At 39.9% G+C, this 21,671-nt stretch overlaps 1 protein-coding gene across 2 annotated transcripts in view; it reads right to left on the reverse strand.

Annotated features, from left to right (window-relative positions):
• CELSR2 (cadherin EGF LAG seven-pass G-type receptor 2) overlaps nucleotides 1–21,671 on the reverse strand; it is a 118,510-nt gene that overhangs the window by 34,903 nt on the left and 61,936 nt on the right. For both annotated transcript variants that reach the window (XM_032218438.1, XM_032218437.1), the window contains exons 4-11: nucleotides 21,407–21,522; nucleotides 21,082–21,170; nucleotides 5,226–5,383; nucleotides 4,277–4,440; nucleotides 3,887–4,012; nucleotides 1,499–1,665; nucleotides 885–1,070; nucleotides 327–440 (exon numbers count right to left, since the gene is read on the reverse strand). In XM_032218438.1, the coding sequence (XP_032074329.1) occupies nucleotides 327–440; nucleotides 885–1,070; nucleotides 1,499–1,665; nucleotides 3,887–4,012; nucleotides 4,277–4,440; nucleotides 5,226–5,383; nucleotides 21,082–21,170; nucleotides 21,407–21,522 (1,120 nt within the window). The remainder of the gene's footprint in view (nucleotides 1–326; nucleotides 441–884; nucleotides 1,071–1,498; nucleotides 1,666–3,886; nucleotides 4,013–4,276; nucleotides 4,441–5,225; nucleotides 5,384–21,081; nucleotides 21,171–21,406; nucleotides 21,523–21,671) is intronic.

The following is a 21,671-nucleotide window of genomic DNA, read 5'->3' on the forward strand; positions in this document are numbered from 1 at the left end:
ACAGCTCTGGTTCCTGGAGATTTCCAGACATAACAGCTTCTAATTTATTTATATGCATAGTTATACTGACACAGACACATGCTCCACAACAATCTCTCCCAGTTACATAATTATTTAAGGATGTCAGTTACGTTATTTGCTTATGAGTGATGTGGTCTATAAATTGGGCCTACCTTTCCCGAAATATATGTCTGTATAAAAAGCACAGAAGAAAGAAAGGTTGAAAGAAGTGTTGGAGCCTGCGCCTGATGGGTCAACCATGGTATGGCTCATTGACCCAACAACATCCAGAAAGGGCCATCAAGGCTTCTTCTTCATCTACTCACCTGCATGCAACCACGGAATCCATGCTGCAGGTTTCCTTTCTCCCCCAGTATAGCACCGATACTCAAATTCCACATTTTTAGTCCACGAAGTTCACTACTAATATTGGCCATCACCTGGAGGATAGACAGGCAAAGCGAACATCATTTTTCCTTTATTTTTTGATGAGACCACAGTACTTATTTGTATAATAAGATCAGATGTTACAGGACAGTGGTAAAAGCCAAGAAGAGGTGGGCTGGAATAAATTATTAAGATAGCTATAGATTGATACTGAAGAATTTTATAGAATTAACTAACTATAAATCAAAATCTATAGAAAAAGAGCATAAGGATAGTCAAAGAGATTAGTGATAAAATGTATTAAACTATTAGGAATCAATTTAGATCCATCTCATTTAGATCAACCCCATAGATAACTTTAGTTCCCCTGGACTAAATTATACTACAAGTGTTACATTCAAGCTTTAGGAAATATACAGAATGATGCTCCATAAATGCCAAATGATTCAGTCATTAGTTGACCATCAATATTAATTGAGTTCTAGTGCTCACTGTACCTGGTGCAAACCATAATCAAAAGCTATTATGGCTAACCACTGGGCTTCTGGATTGTCCCAGCTGCTATGCAGCTCCAATTGTAGGTGATGCCAGTCACCATCATTCACTTTCACCTGGTGTAGCCTCAATGCTGAAATTTGGATGTTGGCTCGGTACATGGTCATCAGCACTGTACCTTCATTTAACTGAGCAAAGAGATAAGAACAGAATGAGTTTAGATTTGAGCCACGTTTTCACTGCAGAAGACATTATCCATCTCTGTCCATCAAATCCCCCCACCTGGAGTCTAGAAAATACATAGTTCCATTCCTTTCCTTAAGAGGTACATGGAGATGATAACTCCCTTCATGGTTTGCTGCCACTGCAACTGGAATGGAAGGCCTCTGGGAGAAAACTAGACCCTTCTCCACATTTTAAAATCCCCCACCAATCTTTTGAAACGGTGCTCTAGAATATACATATTTTACCAATAAATGTTGGTGGGATATTTTTCAGAATGCTCGGAGGCTGCCCCTAGCCCATGGGCTGTAAGGTGCCCTATTGTGTTGTAACATAAAGTGGTTTTCTCTAGGACACTAATCTGCAAGAGAATAGTAAAGTGTTGCCCACTCACCCAAAGTGTTATGGTAGAATGCTGCCCCGCTGCAGCACGGAGGAGGACACCGTTGCTCTGCCTGGTACGAAACATAAGTCCAATGTGCCAAGGAAGCGTGATGATCAATGCCAAATTACTCCAAATCACCATACTGTGGCCCAAGAAACGCTGAGGACTTGCCATTTCTTCACAGAGACAAAAAAGGAGTTCAACAAGTGTATAAAATATTGCATACGTGTGTGTGTGTGTGTGTATGTGTGTGTGTGTTGGGTGAACTATTCTTATATACTGATAATATTTTTTAAAATAGTGTTCCTTCAGCATTTTGGGTTTAAAGCGTTCAATAATTTTACCCAAGTTCTAATCAATGATCTGATGGGTTTTTTTTTTAATTGCTTAAAAAGTAAGTCCCATATGGAGAAGCAGGAGAGAATTCTGTATTGTAGTCCTGCATTAGATAGGGGAGTTTGTGGGGGTCCATTCTTTCTCTCCCTTTTCTTGCTGTACAAATGGATATAGGAGGGACCATACCTTGCATAGGCTGGAGATACAAAATGAATGTGTTTGAACACATTCCAATAGAAGGGCCTTCTGGTAACTACAAGTTCATGTTCATATTATACTTTCTGGAAACTGTTGGCTTGCCATTGCCTTCTACAGTGTTACATATTTGTACACATGTCACAAAAAGAGAGGGAAACATTTTAAATCCTTTCTGTAGTTTTGTTATATAAGATTCAAGAAGAGGTAAGATGGTTTACTCCATTTCTGCTGAATTGCTAGAGCCTACTATATTGGTTTCTTGATTGCTGAAAATGTGAGAACCAATCAACTCACTTTATAATTATCAACATTTCTAGTCATTAACGTTGACAATGAGGTGAGGACCCAATTACAAAAAAATCCTAGGGGAAATGGATTATGCAGATCCCTTCTAGTCAGGATTCAGGCTCAGGCATGGAAAAGAAATGATGCTTCTTCCTTAAAAGATGAGCTATTTTGAAAACCTGGATGGGGGGGAATGCATTCTTCTTGGCTCTACTAAATCTTTCAGTGGCATTCAACAATATAAAGCATTGTACTCTTTTGGTCTACTTGCAAGGGCTAGAGTTTCACTCCTATCTAAGCAAATGGTTTTAGTGGACTGTTATAAAGGCATAGTATTCAAACCCATGGTTGCTCTAATGTGTGGTACCCCTGAGCCTTGTGCTATCCCTGTATTATTTAGCATTTATATGAAAACTTGGGAGAGGTCATCCATTGGCTTAGGTGGGGTGTCTCCCACATGTGCTTTACAATCAGTTATATGCCACCCTACATATTCCATGGAAGTCTTGAATCTGAGCTACTAAGCCCTGGATGGAGCAAGACACACTCAGATTAAGCATTAGCTAATGGAGTTTTATGTTAATAACTACCTAGACATTATGGAAACATTGATCCCAAGGTTTATTTTTAATGGGGGTTTTCTCCCTCCCAAATAGATGGTTTATGATTAGGGATCCTTCTGAACTTGTGGTTCCTGTTCAAATAAGAGGCAGAAGCCATGGTCAAAGATTTGACCATGCCTAGCTCTGTCTAGTATCCTAGTTGCGATCCTACCTTGATCAGGATATCCTTAGAATGGAACCACAATGATCACCACTTGCATTCTATGCTCCCAGTTCGGGTTGGATCGGGCGAACCGGTAGTAGCGGTGGCAGGAGGCTCCACCCACCTGCCTGAGGTGCCCAAACTGGTAGTAAAAAAATTGGTAACCCACCACTTTTCTGGAACCACATGTGGTTCTTTCATCCCTCTGCTGCAGCTCCCCGTCGCCAGTTGGCTCCACAACTTGATAGGGCTTTCGGTTAGGACAGGTAGAGGAAAAAGTACACCATACTCACACTAGGAAGAGACTCTATGGTTGGGGAACCAGACTTCTGGTCGCCTCCAGAATTGAACGGGGGGTTTTCAGGACCTTTGTGGCTCTTTGAATGTTTAATGTTGCTGATCTCTGCACAAGGTACTTAAAAGACCATTTCATTCCATTGTGGTGCTGTTCTGAGATGTTTTTTTACTCCTTGTTATAACCAACCAGACATATGGGAGCTACCTTCATAAATAAGGGCTTGAATCACTGCTTCTCTATCCCTGTAATTTTTGCTAATTTATATTGGATGATATAACCTCTTTAGAAGAAAGAGTATTTAAGAGATGGGGGGAGAGAGGAGAGAGAGAGATCCATCCATGAATTTCTAGGACATTAGCATTCCCACCTTTTCTTCTATTTCTTCTAATAATTAGAATAGTATATTTTCTGTTTCCTTGGAGCTAGGAAAGGTGTGACTTCCTGATATAGTTCCTGGCAATTAGCACACATGTCATTCCTAAAAAGCACCTTCTTTAGCAGCTTCTATCTTTTACCTTGTTTGCAGTCCTTGCCTCCAAACCCCAGGGGACATTCACAGGTGAAAGTATTCCACTGGTTGACACAAGTTCCACCATTATGGCACGTGTTGGTATCACAAAAATTCTTCTTGGCACAGCAGCCTGAAAGGAGAATGTAAGAATGCACTGGGAAGGATAGTAATAGAAGCTTCTCCAGGGATTACAAAAGCTTTTGCTGAATTTGCTACTGAGTAATGAGGAGCTAAGTCATGATTAAAAGTCATTCCTATGGATGTGTTATACTGCAGACAGTGGCTAGGGCCTGCTGAGGTGTTCTCAATAGGTGGTTGTCTGTTTGCCAATTTCCACCCACAGAAACCCCAACCATTTGCTTACACTTTCAATTTCCCCCTAAATTCATCATACCAGGCAAAGTTCCATTATTTGCAATGAAGTCAGCCAGGTCTACATCTTGATTATCAATCAGGAAGTCTCTCATGCAACCTATAAAATGCCGGTTCCGTACTGGGAAACTCTCAGGAAGGTCAGGAATGCCACCCAGTAACAAGGGACCTGTCAAATCCAAGGATCTGTAAAGTCAAATTAGAGTTATTCAAGAGAAAAACATGATCAAGGGGGGAAAAAATCTGCTTGCGAAAATTGTTTTGACCTAAACAGATATTAAGCTGTCATCAGTCACGCATTATATTAAAAGAGTAGACTTGTGACCTCAGAGTCATTACGAATCCAATTTATAATAGAGGTTTATAGTAGAAGTTTGAGATTTTAGCAACTCATAATGTACTGTATATAAAAGTGCAGCAGCAGAAGATAGCAGGGAAGACTAAAGAATAGATCATCACCATCTGAAATGTCCTGCCCTGAATATAGTCTTCACTTCTCAGAATTTTCAGCAATAGCCAAATTGACTGGGATATTTGGGAGTTGAGGTCTGTTCATACATCCAGAAAGCACTCGGGTTAAGGAAGATTAACATAGCAGCCAAATAGTATTTAGAAAATAGAAATAATGCATTTTGGAACATGCAGTAGTATTAGTTCTCATGATGGTTACAGGCTTATGTACTCTATAGGCATCCATGCAACATGTCAAACTACTAGCTTCCTATCTCCATGAATACCAGCACATTAAAGCAGATGACCAATAAAATCTATAGTACTTCACAGTCTCATATAGGGTAAAGTTGAGCCAGGGAAATTAATAAAGTTAATTATAGCCCCACGGCTTATTTTTCTCACAGCCATTTCCCCACTGAATAACTCCCGTAAAGTCAATCTGCTTTCACCCATCTCTATTCAGTACTTATGATTACAAGCTCATCAGGTATATTTAATAGTGCTTGTAAAATTCTCACTTCTTTGTGCCTGATTGTGTCCCTTGAGCTGAACAGGAATAGTTTCCTAGAATAGAGCCAAATTTCAAGGCCACTGAAGTGTCACAGTCATCTACTGTCACCACAGCTACTTTCTCATCTGAAGGCCCCTGTGGAATTCCAGACGTCCCCACGACAGGCTGTGAAAAGAAAGCAGAATTCTGTTATAAAACTTCAGGCCAGCCAATTAATGGTTACGACAGAGAATATTGATAGGGAGGCACAGAATACTGACCAAAACCTACTGAAAAATGCAAATGCTCTCATATGGCTGCTCCCAAATTAGGATGAATTTAGTAAAAAGGCCCATTTCTAATTTGCACTTTGCATACTCTCTTTACACCCCTCTCCAGTTGACTCCAGATGCACCATCCCCATGATAAATTGGCTTATTTGAAGGTTTTTTTTTAAATTCCACTCTTGTTTGTCTGAACCTGGAGCAAAGTTAGCCTTTTTCCTGTGAAATGATAGGGCCTATGAACAATTTCTACTGACTTTGCTCTTCTTCAACATCACCTGTCAGCTCCTGGCCACAATTAAGTATTTCTCAGCATCCATTTCCTTAACTATTCTAAGAAAGGAATTTAAACAAGCCTATCAGGCAACTCAATCTAAATCCTTCTGTTCACTTCCCAGTCAATGCCACAATATGGGGGGGGGGGGGAGCAGCTTTCCTCTGCTTGTATAACTTTTAAAGGAGTTCTTAACACTTGTAGTCAGTTTCAAAATTCCTGGCTAGGTTTCCTGTTTAAATAAACAACATGAATGGAACTGAAGTGAGCCCTTAGTCTCTCTCCCATCAAACACATGAAAACCCACAAACATACCTGTAGAAGGTGTAAACCGCAAATCACAACTAGGGTTGGCTCTATTATGACAAATATCAAGTTGCAAAGATGCCACCATGCCACCAGTAGTTATGTGTATAATGAAGAGTCTGTTTCCCCGAAATAGCTGGAAGATACTCTCCCACAAAATGTAATTACAGAAATAGGCAAAGCATCACTGAGTGGATTGCACAGACCCATTCAATAGAGAGAAAAGGGAGAAATGGAAAATTTAAGGGAAAACCACAACGTAGCATAACAAACCATTCTATTTTGTATATATATCAACTTTTAGCAGCACACCTAGAAGGAACAGTATCCTGACAGTCTAATTTCATTCCTTCCAAAGGAGTTATGTTTACTGCAAATGGTCAAATGCACCCAAAACATATATCCCAAAAAAGAAAAGTGGGTGCAAGCACTTTCTTTCCATTTTCTTTTGTGTTGCATAAGGTTGAGAATTTTATTCTGCCAAGGGACAGGATGCTATTTAATCCCAGTTTTCATACTGGAGGCAGAATGAATGCCTCATGGTGTTCCCTGGCTGTTTCCTGAATTTCAAGGCCAGCAGAAGTGAACATGGTTGTGGTTGGCTTCAAACTGGATTTTCAGACATTTGGGAGTGGAAACAGATTGAAATTTATGTGATGTGAAAGAGTCCTTCGTATATCTCAGAAATACTTGCAGGTTCAGTTAGATGGCATGGTTGTGCTTCTCAGGAAAAAGAAAACATGCAGAATGCCTCTATTAGCTGTGATGCTAGAAATCAGAAGAAAACAGCTATGTTGGCAGCTTAATGCCAATGGCCAAACACTTTCAGAACACGTTTGCAGTTTTGATACTTAAAAATCAACAAAGTGGTAAATGGGTGGAATTTTTTCCCTGTTGCTTCACCAAAGGTATTTATTTATGAAGCAGTGATTCTGATATGCACTAGCAATGATAAAGGCAGAACTAGGAGCTGAAACCTATTCTGATGAATGAGGTTATGACCCAAGATAAATGCATTCTTTATGTTTGCCTGGAGAGAATTTAATGAACTAATCTTTAGAAATAGATCTGACTGACTAATACAATGTTTTATCCTTGACTATCAGCAGGTAAAGTTTCAACTAGTTCTATCAGAATCGGTAAGACCTCTCTCTCTTCTCTCAAAAATGAAAACAGCAATTTTCATGATGACAAATACTGTCCAACTATCTGGAAATGCATGGACCTCAAAAGTATGACTTCTGTAAGTAAAGCATCAAGCAGGCATCACAAAAAAGGTGGGCTTTTTCAGATTATAGGGCTATGATGGATTTTTTTAAAACAATATATGTTGGGACAAAACTGATTTAGAGAAATATCAAAGTTATTACCGTATTTTTCGGAGTATAAGATGCACCTTTTTCCCTCAAAAAAGAGGCTGAAAATCTGGGTGCGTCTTATACACTGAATACAGCAATTTTTGCCTCCTGAAGCCTCCGCCCCTTTCACCAAAATGGCCGTGCAGAGCCTTATGGAGGGTTTCAGAGAGCTCCTGGGGGCTGGGGAGGACAGAAATGACTCCCCCCCAGCCCCCAGCAGCACTCCATAAGCCTATGCATGCAATTTTTTTGACAAAAAACGGGCCCGTTTTCACAAAAAATGGATTGTTTTTTGCTAGTTTTTGCCCTCCCACCCCCCAAGAGCACTCTGCAAGCACCCCCAAGGCTATTCATGCCTTTTTGGGGGGGGGGAAAGGACCCTTTTTGTGAAAAACAGGCCTTTTTGGGAGGTTTGCAGAGTGCAAAAACTTTTCCCCCCTTTTGGAAAGCTCTTACATTGATCAAGTGCTGTGCCAGCAGAAACACCTACCTGTCTACTGTATTTCTCTCTATCTCTATTTCTCTCTCTATCCTTCTGCCTACCTACTTACCTACTCTCTCTCTCTCCCTACCTACGTACTGTATTTCTCTCTCTCTCTATTTCTCTCTCTATATATATTCCTTTCTCTACCTACCTACCTAACTACTCTCTCTCTCCCTATCTACTGTATTTATATATATATATATATATATATATATATATATATATATATATGTATATATATATATATATATATATATCCCTCTACCTAACAACCAACTTACTCTCCCTCTACCTCTCTCTCTCTCTCTCTCTCTCTCTCCCTACCTACTTACCTACTGTATTTCTCTCTCTTTCTCTCCCTCTCTATCCCTCTATCGACGTACCTACTTTTTTTAAAATTTGCCTCTTCAAAACCTTGGTGCATCTTATACTCCGCTGCATCTTATAATCCAAAAAATATGGTACTAATAATTATTACTAATAATAATCCTAGTATTTTTCTAGATCAATTTTATCCCAACATGGACTTCCGGGGGAGGGGTTGCCGCCGTCGGCAGCTTAACGAAGCTGCCCTCAGAGTTCTGGTTCGTATATCTATTTAAGATCTTAGATATCTCTTTTTTCGGGCAAGAAAAAAGTAGGGAGGGACCCAGCCAGTTAGAATCCTCTTTGTAGTTTGCAGCCCTTTTTTTTTTGGCTGCGAACGAAAGAGAAGGATCAACGAAAGCTGAGTCACTTACTCCGGCCAGATCTTCTCAGCTGTTTTTTTTCAGCTCAAGGCGAGTTACCCCCCCCCTCAGGACAAGCCTTTGTAATTAACTCATTTAAGATCAATCCGAGCAGCGACCATACCCGTGAACCCTTTTTTCTCTCTATTTAAAATACCAGCTTCAATTTTATAAAAGACTCCTTTGTTTAATTTTTTTTTAAAAATGGCGATTTTATAGCTTCCGCATTTGCTATAACGATATATCCTCAACTTCCTGGCACAGAATTAAGGAAATAATTTTTTACAAACCAATTAGTCCCGTTCCCTTGAAGATTTCTTTTTATCAATTGCCAAAAGTTTACTGAAACTACCTTATCTCAAATCAACGTGAGCAGAGACTCTGTTTGCTTTCTTTTTATAATGGCACCCAAATTGAAGCAGCCCAGACGTTCTCTTACATCTCAGGCATTTGTTACAAAGCCGCAGCTCTTACCTTCCACGCCCCCTACTGGAGATTTGTTAACGAAAGAATTTCTTTTTGAGACTCTCAAAGAATTTAGAGAGGAGATGAAGCAGCTTGTTACAGATTTATGTGACAAGCTTGATACCAAGATTGCTCAAACAAGGGAAGATATGACAAGAGTCATAACTGTATTGACAGATTATGTTGCTGGAATGGAAGATAAGCTGGAGCTCCTGGAGGAAGCCAACTCCAACCTGACATCTAAAATTGAAGTGCTACAACAGGAAGTTGAAAACGCAGAAAAACAACTCGTTATGACAAATTTTAAAAAGATGGAGCTTGCTTTAAGAGTTAGGGGATTACGTGAAAATGAACAGGAGAACTTGAAACAGACTTTTTCAGAGGCTTTCAGTCGCTTGGTGGGAAGCCCGGGACTCAACTTTGATTGGCAGATCCAAAAAATTTATCGCCAGAATTCGTGCGCGGCAAAACAGAGACAGCTTCCGAGAGACATAATTATATATTTCGCTACAAGAGAATCCAGAAATGCGATACTACAAGAGTTTTATAATACCAGGTTGCGAATTGATGGACAGGACTTGATTGTTTTCAAAGAAATACCACCCCGAATGTTAAGAGCTAGGAGAGACTATGCTTTTCTAACTAAAGAACTCAGAAACCGTCAGGTACAGTATAGATGGGATGTGCCATTTGGTATTATAGTTACATTCGATGACCAAAAATATCGTCTTAACTCTGTTTGGGAAGCCCGAGACTTTTATTATGAGATCCTAAAGGCGGGACACCTTGAATCACCTGGGCTTGGAGAAAGACAAAGAGAAGGAGAAGAGAAACAACAAAATACACAAGTACAAGACAGGAAGTATCGCTTTCCCCTTCTGGAAAAGCAGAAGACCAGAGAACAAGGATCTAGCCGTGCTCCCAGACGAATCGAAAATAAAGTGGATCGTAGCAACATCTATGAACATCAGCCATTGATTAAGGAGTTATTCGTGAAACCTTTATAAACATCTTGCTATATTAAATAGCCTTAAAATGACATAACTTCTTTGCAAGGAAATTATATTAAATTAACTGACTTAAAATATTGGCTTAATTCTCAACTTGAACAATACTCTGTGACTTTTGTTTTGCATAAAATGGTATAGTTGTATACAGATGAAGAGACATTAATGCTAAAAGAACTGATGCTGATCTCCTTGGAAAATATATTGTATGGGACTTAAAAAAAAAGACTTGATGGATAATTCTGAACTTTTATATAAATTACTAATGAATTATTTTCCAGGGTGAGGAGGGCAGAGAGTTTGGTGTTTCTGGATCGTGGTTCAGGTTGGAGGGAGTTGGGAGGTGTGGTGTAGACGGGAGGGTAGTGGAGGTTGAATTAGAGCTTATTTTGAGATAGAAAGTAAATTGATTTTTGTATAAACTGTTATTTGATTATAATGCTTGGCAGGATACACCCAGGGAGTCTGTAGGAAGGCGGAGCACATATGAGAGGAGTACGGATGAAAATAAAATATATGTATGTGTATGTATATGTGTGTGTATATACATATATATGTGTATATGTATGTATATGGACACGGATAGAGGCAGGACGAGAAGAGTTGGATAAGGAAACCGAGAGAAGAATTTGAGATGTGTTTATAAAAGGGACAAATTAAAGGTTTGGAACCAGACAGATATTTAGATAAAGAAATAAGGTCCCTAGCTAGAGAAGAATTCTATCTGGTTAACTTATTTGGTTTCAATACAGTTTGAAATCCTGCAAGCAATTAATTAACTGAGATTAGGAATGATGCACATTGTTCAAGTCTTAATAATGATGGGAAGCTGAGCTCAAAGTAAAGAGTTTATTGATTTTTCCTTTTTTTTCTTTTTTTTTATTATTTCCTTCTTTTTTCCTTTTTTTTTTAATCTCTTAACCTTCAATGTACTTGGTTTTAATATACTCTAGACTGTGTTTGATAAAAAGCTAAGCCGGGTATGGGATCTGGGAAGTCTGAAGGGGGGTAGGGAGGGGGGATCATAGGGGGGAGGGGGGGAGGAGGAGGGGGGAAACATAGTTTCAATTTTCAAAACAACAAGAATGCACTTGTATACTGTTGCTTCTTTTTTTTCTTTTATTTTCCCTTTTTTTTTTCTTTCAATTTTAGTATAAAATACAAATCGAATATACTAATGAATAGCAGAAATACACCGAAGTGAGGAGTAGAGGGAAAGAAGAGGGAGGAGTAGAGAGGGAGTGAGAGGGGAATGGAAGGAGGGTGAGATGGAGGGAGGGGGAGAAAGGAACGTTAGAGGGGGAGGGGAAGTAGAGGAGGGGAATGCTGAAGGGGAGAAATGAAAGTTGGAGGGGGAGAAAGAAAGGGTGTGTGGAGGGTTGAAGTGTTATGTTGGTTTTGTATTTTGGAAGAGTTGTGCTTATTGTTTCTTTAATCGCACAGTATATAAGTGATTGTATAAATTGAAAATGAAAATGAAATAAAACATATATTTAAAAAAAAAAAATTATCCCAACATATATTGTCCCTTGCATATAATAATAGTAAACAAGCAGTTTATTACTAATACATGTTGGATAATTGAGAAAACCAAATATCAAAAATGAAACTATGCAAGTGGTCCTCACTTAATGACCACTTGTTCAGCAACTGTTTGAACTTATGATGATGATGAATTCGTTATACCCAATACTCAAAGTTCCAGCCATTCAGACATGACCCTGAGAACCCATGAATGCAGTCTAGACATTCAATGACTGCCATTTCAGTATCCCAGAGTCCACCTTTACTGTTGCCATTTGTGACCTTCACTGTTGGATTCTGAAAGCAAAGCCAATGGGGATGCTGGCAGGAGGTTGCAAATGGCAACACATCACATCCAGTCTAACATGGTTAGACAGTCAGGATTCACTGAACAACATCAACCAAAATTACCAGAACTGCTGTCGCTAAGCAATTATGTGACATTGTGTTTTATGATTGTATCACTTTATAATGGAAATTCCAGTCCTAACTGTTGTTGTTAATTGTGGACTACCTGTATGTGCTCCATTGACTATAGGCCTTTCATTGTGTTGATCACATCAAGCTGTAGAAGACACTTACAAAAATGGGAATCATTTCTTCATGAGAAACCTCTATATAGGCCAGGAAATCACAGTATGGACAGAACAGCACTTGTGATCTTAGAAAACATATACTCCAAAGTTCTCACTTGAAGTACAAATGGCTACGCTCAGACACATGATGTGAAGATAATAATTCTCTGAAGGAAGGATCTAATGTTGGGGAAGGTAAAAGGGAAGAGAAGAGGATAACCAGCAGCAAGCAGGATGGTCTCAGTTACAGCAGCAATGGCTGCATCATTGGACCTGAAAGACCAGGTTAGGGACACAGATCATCTTGGAGAAAATCTATCTATGTGGTCACTAAGAAACAACACCAACCTGATGGCACATAATCAATTCACAAGCAGCATCCTTTGTGAAATTAGATTTTTTTTCCAGCAGCAATGGGCAGATGTTGCTTTTGTAAAATCTATACTGTTTGCCGGTAATCAGTAATGGATAGATACATGTCTGGATGCAATGGAATATATTTCTAATGAAGACCATAAGCAGCATGTAATTTACAAATACAAACCAAATTTCTCATAAAACACTCCAAATGGCACAAATACCTGCTTAAAATCAAGCCTTTAATAATTATGTGTTCCAGAATGAGAAGAAGCAGAGATGAGAGATTAGCAGCTGCCAGCGACAGCAGAATTTATTTATACCTTTCAATTTCATATGCTCTTGTGAAATTATTCTTTGCTTCTATTTATAATTTATTTTAGGTAATTGTTATGTAATTGTCTTTTTTGTTCATGAAAATTGCAGAAAAGGGAGGTGGGGAACCAGATGATAACTTCTTTTAAGTAACCCTGTTGCCATATGTTTGCATTATTTTTTCCCATTTTTTTTCCTTTCCAAAACCAAATTCAGAAACAAGAAACATATTCAACTGCTGTCTAATGTTAGGATAGGTTGTGCTAGATTTCACCTTAGAAACATCTCCAGTTACATTAAGAGCCCTCACAGCAACGCGCACCATTGTTTTGCAAAATGCCTATTGAACTGTCAGATGATGTAGAACAGCTTAAAGGTGTGCGTTTTGTCTTATTAAACAAATAAAATAAAAACTTGTTATCTAGCATTCTCCCCACCTATACTTTTCATTTTATACACTGCTGGAGGGACAAAATATCTCACAAAGAGACTCCTGACAAGGTGCCTGTTTAGGAAAATGTGAACAGATAAGCATCTACAAAATCAGGAAAAGAGTAATCATGACTTAACCAGAGAGGTATCTGTTTTGGAAAACCGGTGAACAGATGAATGTGTCAGATTAAAAATCTATTCATATTTTTTTCCTTTTCCTTTCTGGAGTCAGTTACTAAAGCATATAGAAAAATCCAAATTAACTCCATTTGCGGCCGTCATTTCTACACTCTTTGTTCTTGCTGTTGATTTTTTTTACTGCTGCTTTTGATTATTTATTTTTCTTCAGGTATAAAATGTTGATCCTGCTCATGAGGATACCATCTACATTTCAAATGGTAATTTAATTATATATCTCTTTAAAATTTGGTACAAATTCTCAGTCTTCTTTTCATAAATGCATTTTAAAAAAAAAATCTCCACAAGGCATCCCTTTGCCTTTTAACTAACACAGCGTGCATTTTTCTTCTGGAATCTCTCTCTCTCCGGTTTTGTGTTCGTCCATCATGGGGCTGGCCTATCCTGCACATTGCAAGGGAAACCCATGGGTCACCAGTGGCAGTGTTGTTGGGTGAAGGCCTTGACTACAGTAGCTGAAGAACGATTCAAAGGCCTGGCTCAGAAACAGGCCAGTTCCAGACAAAGGAAGCGAAGACAGCTACAGGGGTGGGGGTGGGTGCCCACAGCAGCAGGTCACAGCACAGCACCAAGGGACTGGCAGGCAGCCCAAATCTTCTCTCTGCCTCTGAGTCACTCCTTCTCTCCAAACATGCAAAGCAAAATGGGAGAGCGGAGAGGGAGGAACTCGGCTTAAGGTTCAGAGCACAGCCCCCCACACTTCAGCCCCAGGCAAATCCAAGCAAACTTCTCAGAGTCGGAGCTAAGTCTAAATTTGCCTCAGTTCAAGTACAATCTATGTGATGGCTTTTGCAAATGGCAGGGACATGGCAAAAGAGAGGCTTCGGTCTGAAAAAATCTACAGGAGCGGGATTAGAGGAAGACTGCAGCTGCCGATCCCGCTTTTGTGCAAGCAATAGAAGCAACAGACACCCGTGCTTTCAAGCTCTAGGTACACATACCCACTTTTGGATAGCTGACACTCAGAGACAAGTTCCACAATGCAAAAGGTAGCATATGTTTTCCCCTCTGTTTTGCCCAGAGGCAGTTCTTGTTTGCCACAGGTTATTAAACATGAGGCTTTTACTTCTCTGGGATAAGATTACAGTGTTTTGGAATTATTGTAGCCTGAAAGATTTGTGAGTTTGGTAAACCAAACTTCTCCATTCTGCCATTCAAACATTTTAATTATATAGTGAGGGGTCCTCAGCTAACCCACTGTGACAAGTGACAAAGGAGCGTTCTCTTTTTTCAACAAGTCGTTATTCCCAACCTCCTCCACATCTGGAGGACATCAGACTGGTGAAAGTGCTTGATATCTGGCTACAGAGAAAAAGAACTCATGGAAAGTAAAGTAAGTAGAAAGGAGTCCAGGAAACCCAATTAGAAAAACACCAAAAAAAAAAAAAACCAGGAGATATAGGTATGATAAAAGTTTCATACAATTTGTATGAAATGGCAGGTAACTATGAAAACAAGCAATGGCTGCACCATGGCCTTTTAGAGGGGAGAAAATCCTTAGTTGCTCCTATTGTTGAGGGATGAAGAATGAGGTTTAACAAATGATAAATGCAAATGTGGGCATTTTAGAAAAACACAGTTATTACCCCAAATGAGTATCTAAACCAAGAATGGGCAACTATAGCACCTTTATAATCTGTGAACTTCCTGATCCAGGAATTCTGGGAGTTGAAGTCTACAGTTCGTAAAGGTGCCATACTGTAGTCATCTACCCCTGTAGAGGAGGAAAACATTCTCAATATAGGATTCTTGATGAAATAGGAAGAAAGCTCCCATTATCATCAATACATATAGCAGCACCAAGACCACACATGCCTGAGAGTAATCATCATTAGAATTGTAAGGGGAAATGGCACATTGGGAATTCCTTTTTGACCTGCCCAAAAAACAGCCAACTGAAAGTTACTAGAGATGTTTCTTTTTCAGGAGAGATCCAGTTTCTATGAAGCCAAAGTCTTCACATAATATGTCCAAAGTATGATCATTTGAGCCTAGTCATCTGTGTCTTGAGTTAGAATTCTAGGTTTGTTTAATTATTATTGTTCATTTTCTTGGCTAGCAAGTGCATTCTCGGGAATCTTCTCCAATACTGAAGTTAAAAAGCTATTCTTTCTATTTTGCTTCTTCAGAATCCAGCTTTTGCTTCCCTAGAGCACCATAGGGAAGCCATTGCCTGTGCAATTCTGTATTTGTAAGTATACAAACATCATGGCATTTGAAAATATTTTTCAAGGCCTTCATGGCTACCCTGTCAAGTGTTAGTCTTCAGCATATTTCTTGAGTATTGGCTCCTTTACTGCTGATAGCTGAACTCCAAAGGCAGAAACTAACCAATATCTTGATTGTCAAGTTGGTTACTGAACCTGCTGTCATGAGTTTGGTCTTCTTTATTTTTAATCTTAGTCCCATTTTTTTCCACCATGCACCTTCACTTCCATTATGAGAGCTTGCTGGATTCTTTGTCACTTCACTTAATCAGAGTAGTATCACCAGCAGAGCATAGGTCATTAATATTTCTTCCCCTCATTTTAAAACTCTGCTCATCTTCTTCCAATCCACCTACCCCAATATATATTCTCCACATAAATTGAATAAGGGGACAGTATTAGAGGTGGGTTCCTACTGGTTCAGCCCGGTTCAGTGAGTAGGTAGTAATTCAGGGGGCCACACCCTGAACCGGCTCTATCAGTGGCACCATAGGCGCCACCATCTTGTTTTTTGCATTTTTTTACTACTGCGCATGCGCACATAGCGTGCATCAAGCGCACACACACCCGAAGCATGTCCCTGAGCAAATCGGCAGTAACAGAATCTGGAACCCACCCCTGGAGAGGATACAGCCTTGTCTCAGTCCTTTGCTAACTAGAGCTAGTGTGTTTTGCCATCTTCTGTCCATACTGTGGTTTTCTGACCTGTGTATAGATTTTACATGAATGCAACTATTATGTATTCAAGGATTCCAATTTTTCTAAACATATTCCAGAGATAACTAAAACCAAAACCAATACTTGGATATACTGTATACAAGCCACAAGAAAAACAACAAGGACTGGCATATGGACAGCAATATGTTTTCTGCAGATTTGTAAATGGGAGGGGAGCCCTTTACCCAAGCTATAAGAAAGAACCCTTAATCTCCTTTTATGGTATCCTAGTAGGATCATGCTTTACTGTTTTTTTATCCTTCCATAATGTAGTCTTAATATGACTTATCTCTCTGTCAGTTCATGGATATTCTGCATTTTAGGTTTAGAAGGGGGTGATTTTGTTTTCTAGCACACTCCCTGAATCCTTCAATTCTTTTCACTGGCTAGAGGAAAACAGGAGTGAATTTTTCTACAGCTCTGCTATTCCCCCCACCCCCACCTCCACCCCACAAGTGCGTATGTCTGCACAGAAACACACCCAATCTGTTATTAAACTAAGTTAAATGTACCAATAAGGCAATGCCTAGGAGGACATGGAACAAATATACTGAGAACTATTCTTTGGATCTACTTTACTGACACACGACAACAGAAAAATCGAGAGCCAAGAAAGCCAAGGTTAGCCACAGGTATGCAATGAGCTATCACACGCTTTCATTATAGGAATAGTTGGTAGAAATAGCACATTTTGCCCTAATTGGAAATCCTTCTGCTCATTACAAAGAAAGGGGGAAAGGAGCCTCACTTCCTGTGTGTCCTAGCTTCCAAAGCTAGGATAAAGAGACAAGGCACCTTCAACAATTAAGCAAGCTCTCACATGTTTGGACAGAGATTCACAGTGGTTTTTAATAAGCTGTATTTATTGCTCTGAAAGAAACAGCGGGGCTACCTTATTACCACTTGACAGGCATGGCACTGAAACCCAGAGCTTGCTCACTTTATCAAGCACTCCAAATACTGGAAGCTTAGCCACTCTTACAAATACTTAAAAGAGCACTTTTGTCAAACCTCCCCCCAACTTCACCTCTGCCTGCCATAGTGTGCAGGAAAAACAACAATCCAATACAGTAACTGCAGAGAATCAACAGTAAAAGGTAACGCATCTTGGTTTCCAGACAGGATAAGCTAAGGATAACACATTTTTAGTTTGTTTAGTTTATCTCCCATGTAATTTGCATGAAAGCATTTTTTAAAGAAAGTAATATTCTGACAATCCTTAGAGTCATAACTCACAGGGCACCTTTAATTCTTACAATGTAAGGTAGGAGGGAGAGTCACAGAATTATTTCTACAAAAAAATCAGGAGCTTTTGCAGGTTTGACTTGGTTGTAATGAAATATTGTAATGCTTCAGCCCAAGTTATGGAACTCTAGGTCAACACAACATGCTATTAAGAACTTGCCATTGACAAGCTGCCTACAATAGCCTATGAAAGCACCTTTGATTTCAGTTTGATTTTTTTTACATTGTAACTTGTCAAGCAGCTATCCTTTTAAAACAAAGGGGGAAATTTGGGAGGGGGCAGAAGGAAACTGCTCTATGGCACTAGCTGGAGGCTCTGGTAGCAAGTACCCTCCCACATTAGTTAACAAGAGCTGTCTGCTGGCACACAAGCCCTGTGCTTGGGTGAAGTACCCACAGGCAATCCAGCTCATCAGTGCTGACACCTGTACAATATTCAGAAATATTCCCAGGAATGGGAGGAACAACACCCATCCCAAATAAAGTGCTCTCAAATTAGAGCATGGAGCTAAGCCAGACTCCTCCAAAACTCTAATTCGTCACCAAAATGTGGTTCTGTTTTACTGACACCTTTGACTTGTGCATTTGATGGGCGAATGAAATAAGCACCGGTCAAACAAGAACAAATGCAGCTCACAACAACAGATGGGTAATTGTGCTGTCTAACATGGCATTTATCTAGCATGATGTCAATGCTAAATAAGTGTCAAACAGTTGTAGTGATTGTCTGATCCCTTTTGTGTGCATGTAGCAGAAGTTCTTGCCTAACAGGTATTGTATTGATGCAACAGCATAAACATTAAGCAAGTGAGAGGAATGTCTGTTAACTAGGCTGGATCTTGGCATCAGAATTTTCATTCAAGAGCTGAAAGACTGGGATCCTGTTATAGCATCATCGTGAAACCATTTAGAAGTCTCAGTTCAACATAACATGTATAGCTGAATTAGTTCCTCTGTCCAAACACCACAAAAGGATAATTATTAAAACTGAATGTTTATGAAGTAAGTCAGTGTCATGAAAATTATTCAATAGGATGCTCCGGATCTGTTTTTTCAAGATGCAACTGCTTAACATTGTCTTCTCTAAATGGATTTTGTCTGCCTGGCATGGTCATCTAGGAACTGGATGTTTAAAATCCCAATTTCTCGAGAGGTGCAAGAGACATGGACCTGGAGAACAACCTTTATCTGTTTTTCTCCCAACACAATGGAACAACTTGCCCTTAGAGGTCTTCCTGTCCTCTAGCTCTCAGCTTAGACAATGAAAGAAAATGAAGACTATTCTCATAAGGGACTTTTAATTCTGAACTTTAATGATGAAATGGGCTGCCAAGTTTAGTACAATCTTATTTCGATTTGGTTTTATTGTGAAAGGTTTATGGATTTTATGATATTTTAATGGAATTTGTTACTGCATAATATGACCTGGGAGTACATAAATGATTGCAACAAGCACACAAATACACAAGGAAAATTTTCTGAAGCTTTTCCTGAAGTTCTTTTAGTTGCCAGGATAACTGGTGAGGTGAAATGCCTGCTGCTTCCCTCCACTAGTGAACTCAGGAGAAATGCCTTCTGGACATGTAAATACATATTTATAATGCTTTGGGAGAGCCTTGAAGCAACCATGCTGAGCCTTTGAGTATCTATGGCTCCTCTGTGGCTTCAATATGTAGTTCTACTTCAAATGATTTGCTCAGGGCTTCTCTAAACTGATCTTTCTGGATGCTTTCTCACATCAAGTGGGCTAGTCTGTGATCAAGGTTTTGTATCCTTCAACCAGTGGTGGTTCGGCCCGGTTCAGCCAAACCGGTAGAAGCTTGGTGGCCTGGGTCATTGGAACTCGCAGCGCCCCAGGCCTGCCATGCCCTTGAACCAGTTCCCTCATTGGTGCCATAGTACAATTTTAGTTGTACTGTGCATGCGCACACAGCCCGCGCATGTGGCGCATCCCTGAACAAACCGGTAGTAGGCTCTGCTGGAACCCACCCTTGCCTTCAACTGATCTTTAGATTCAACTCATCACATTCAAACAGAGGATGAATTGGATGAATTGGATCAGCATGATGACTTTTGGAAAAGTGAATGAAAAATGTTCAGAAGCAATGGTAATTCCCTAGGTCAACAAGGAGACAGCACACAGGAATCTGTCTCAAAAGCAGTAACTGTGAGAGGGACCCTGGCATCCTCGTGGACAATGACTTAAACGTCAGCCAGCAGTGTGCGGCAGCAGCCAAAAAAGCTAATACAATCCTTGGATGTATAAAAAGGAGCATAGAATCAAAATCATGTGAGGTATTAGTATCGCGGTATAAATCCTTAGTAAGATCACACCTGGAATACTGCATCCAGTTTTGGATACCAGATTAGAAAAAAGGTGTTGAGACTTGAGGAAAAAAACAGTGCAAAGAGGAGCAACTAAGATGTTTAAAAGCCTGGAGACAAAAACATATGAAGAAGGGTTACAGGATTTAAGTATGGCTAATCTAGAGAAAAGAAGGACAAGGGGTGACATGATAACAGATAGCCACAAAGAAGAGGGGGTCAATTTATTTTCCAAAGCACCAGAAGGCAAGACAAGAAACAATGGATGGAAACTAATCAAGAAGAGAAGCAACCTGGAATTAAAAAGAGACTTCCTAACAGTGAGGACAATTAACTACTTGCCTCCAGATGCTGTAAGTGCTTCATCACTGGAGGTTTTTAAGAAAAGCCTGAACAGCCACCTATCTGAAATGGTATAGGGTCTCCTGCATGAGAAGGCGGTTGGACTAGAAAACCTCCAAGATCCCTTCTGACTGATTCTGATTGAGCATGGGAGGACTTCCCTATTGCTCTTTCCCCTCCCCCAGATTAGTATCATTCCCTCCATTCCGCTCCCACCCACCAGCCATCAATGCCATTCCATTCCCCTGGGCAGCCTTTTCAGGCCCTTGCTTATTAACTGAAGCAGACTGTGACAATTGCACCAGCTGTTCACCTCTTCTTGCCCCCTGTCAGCATCCTCCTATTTAGCGATTGGCTTCTTGGACTCAATCATGCTGGGACCACCACAGTTTTCTCTCCACTCCCCCCTCCCTGCCATGCTTCTGTGTTTAGAGCACTATGAATACTAATAGCTGGAGGTATTCGGCAGTTTATAGGAGATGAACATTTCGAGGCAGCCATCCTGACAATGACTCCACAATCAATCTTTTAGTTCTTGAATGTTTCACGGCCAGGGAAAATATCTTCCTCTTCCCCTATAAGCAACATCTCCAACTACAGATAATGACATGGTACCCAAGGGGGGATACCAGTGGGAAAATTGGCATAAAATGAGCAGAATACTTCAGAGATCCCAACACAATTGTTATGCTGGGTACTTCAGCACTAGGCCTGTTGCAATTCAGCACAAAATAATCTTACCTTGTTATAATAGTGCAAGTGGACAGTGTGCCACTGTCCATCGCTCACACCTCCTGGGATGAATGGGGCAACCGTGCTTGTGGTTTCTCCTGCAGGAAAGACAAAACACTACTCAAGTTTTTAAAATAAAGTCTGAGGAGAAAAAGAATAATTTCCCCATCGTTTTATAAAGCTTCTGAGAAGCTTTGAGGGCACCAGAGTTATAATAGCGTGCCGAGTGAAGGGGTTAAAGAATATTGCTAAAGATTTAGAAAAATAAGGCACAGAAAGGTGGAATGTTTGTAAACTAAAATAAATTGACAGTTATATTGGAGAACAATCATACCTGCTGAGAAAGTAAGCTGAACTTGCTCTTGAACTATTTCCAATGCAACAAAATCATGCCGTTCATTGAAACGCCCATTGTAGAGGAGAAGACCATCCCGTTCCTTAGTGGCAAACCTGCCCCGAAAGAAGACAAAGCCAGGCCTCATTCAAAGCATCATCAATGCCCATTGCAAGATGCTCATAAGAACTAAAGTGATTTGGAGGATGTGAATTAGAATTTTTGCCTGATCAGAAATCTTGCAATAGCTTCTAATGCAGTGTTT

This window comes from Thamnophis elegans, chromosome 5 (assembly GCF_009769535.1).
Source record: "Thamnophis elegans isolate rThaEle1 chromosome 5, rThaEle1.pri, whole genome shotgun sequence".
NCBI lineage: Eukaryota > Metazoa > Chordata > Lepidosauria > Squamata > Colubridae > Thamnophis > Thamnophis elegans.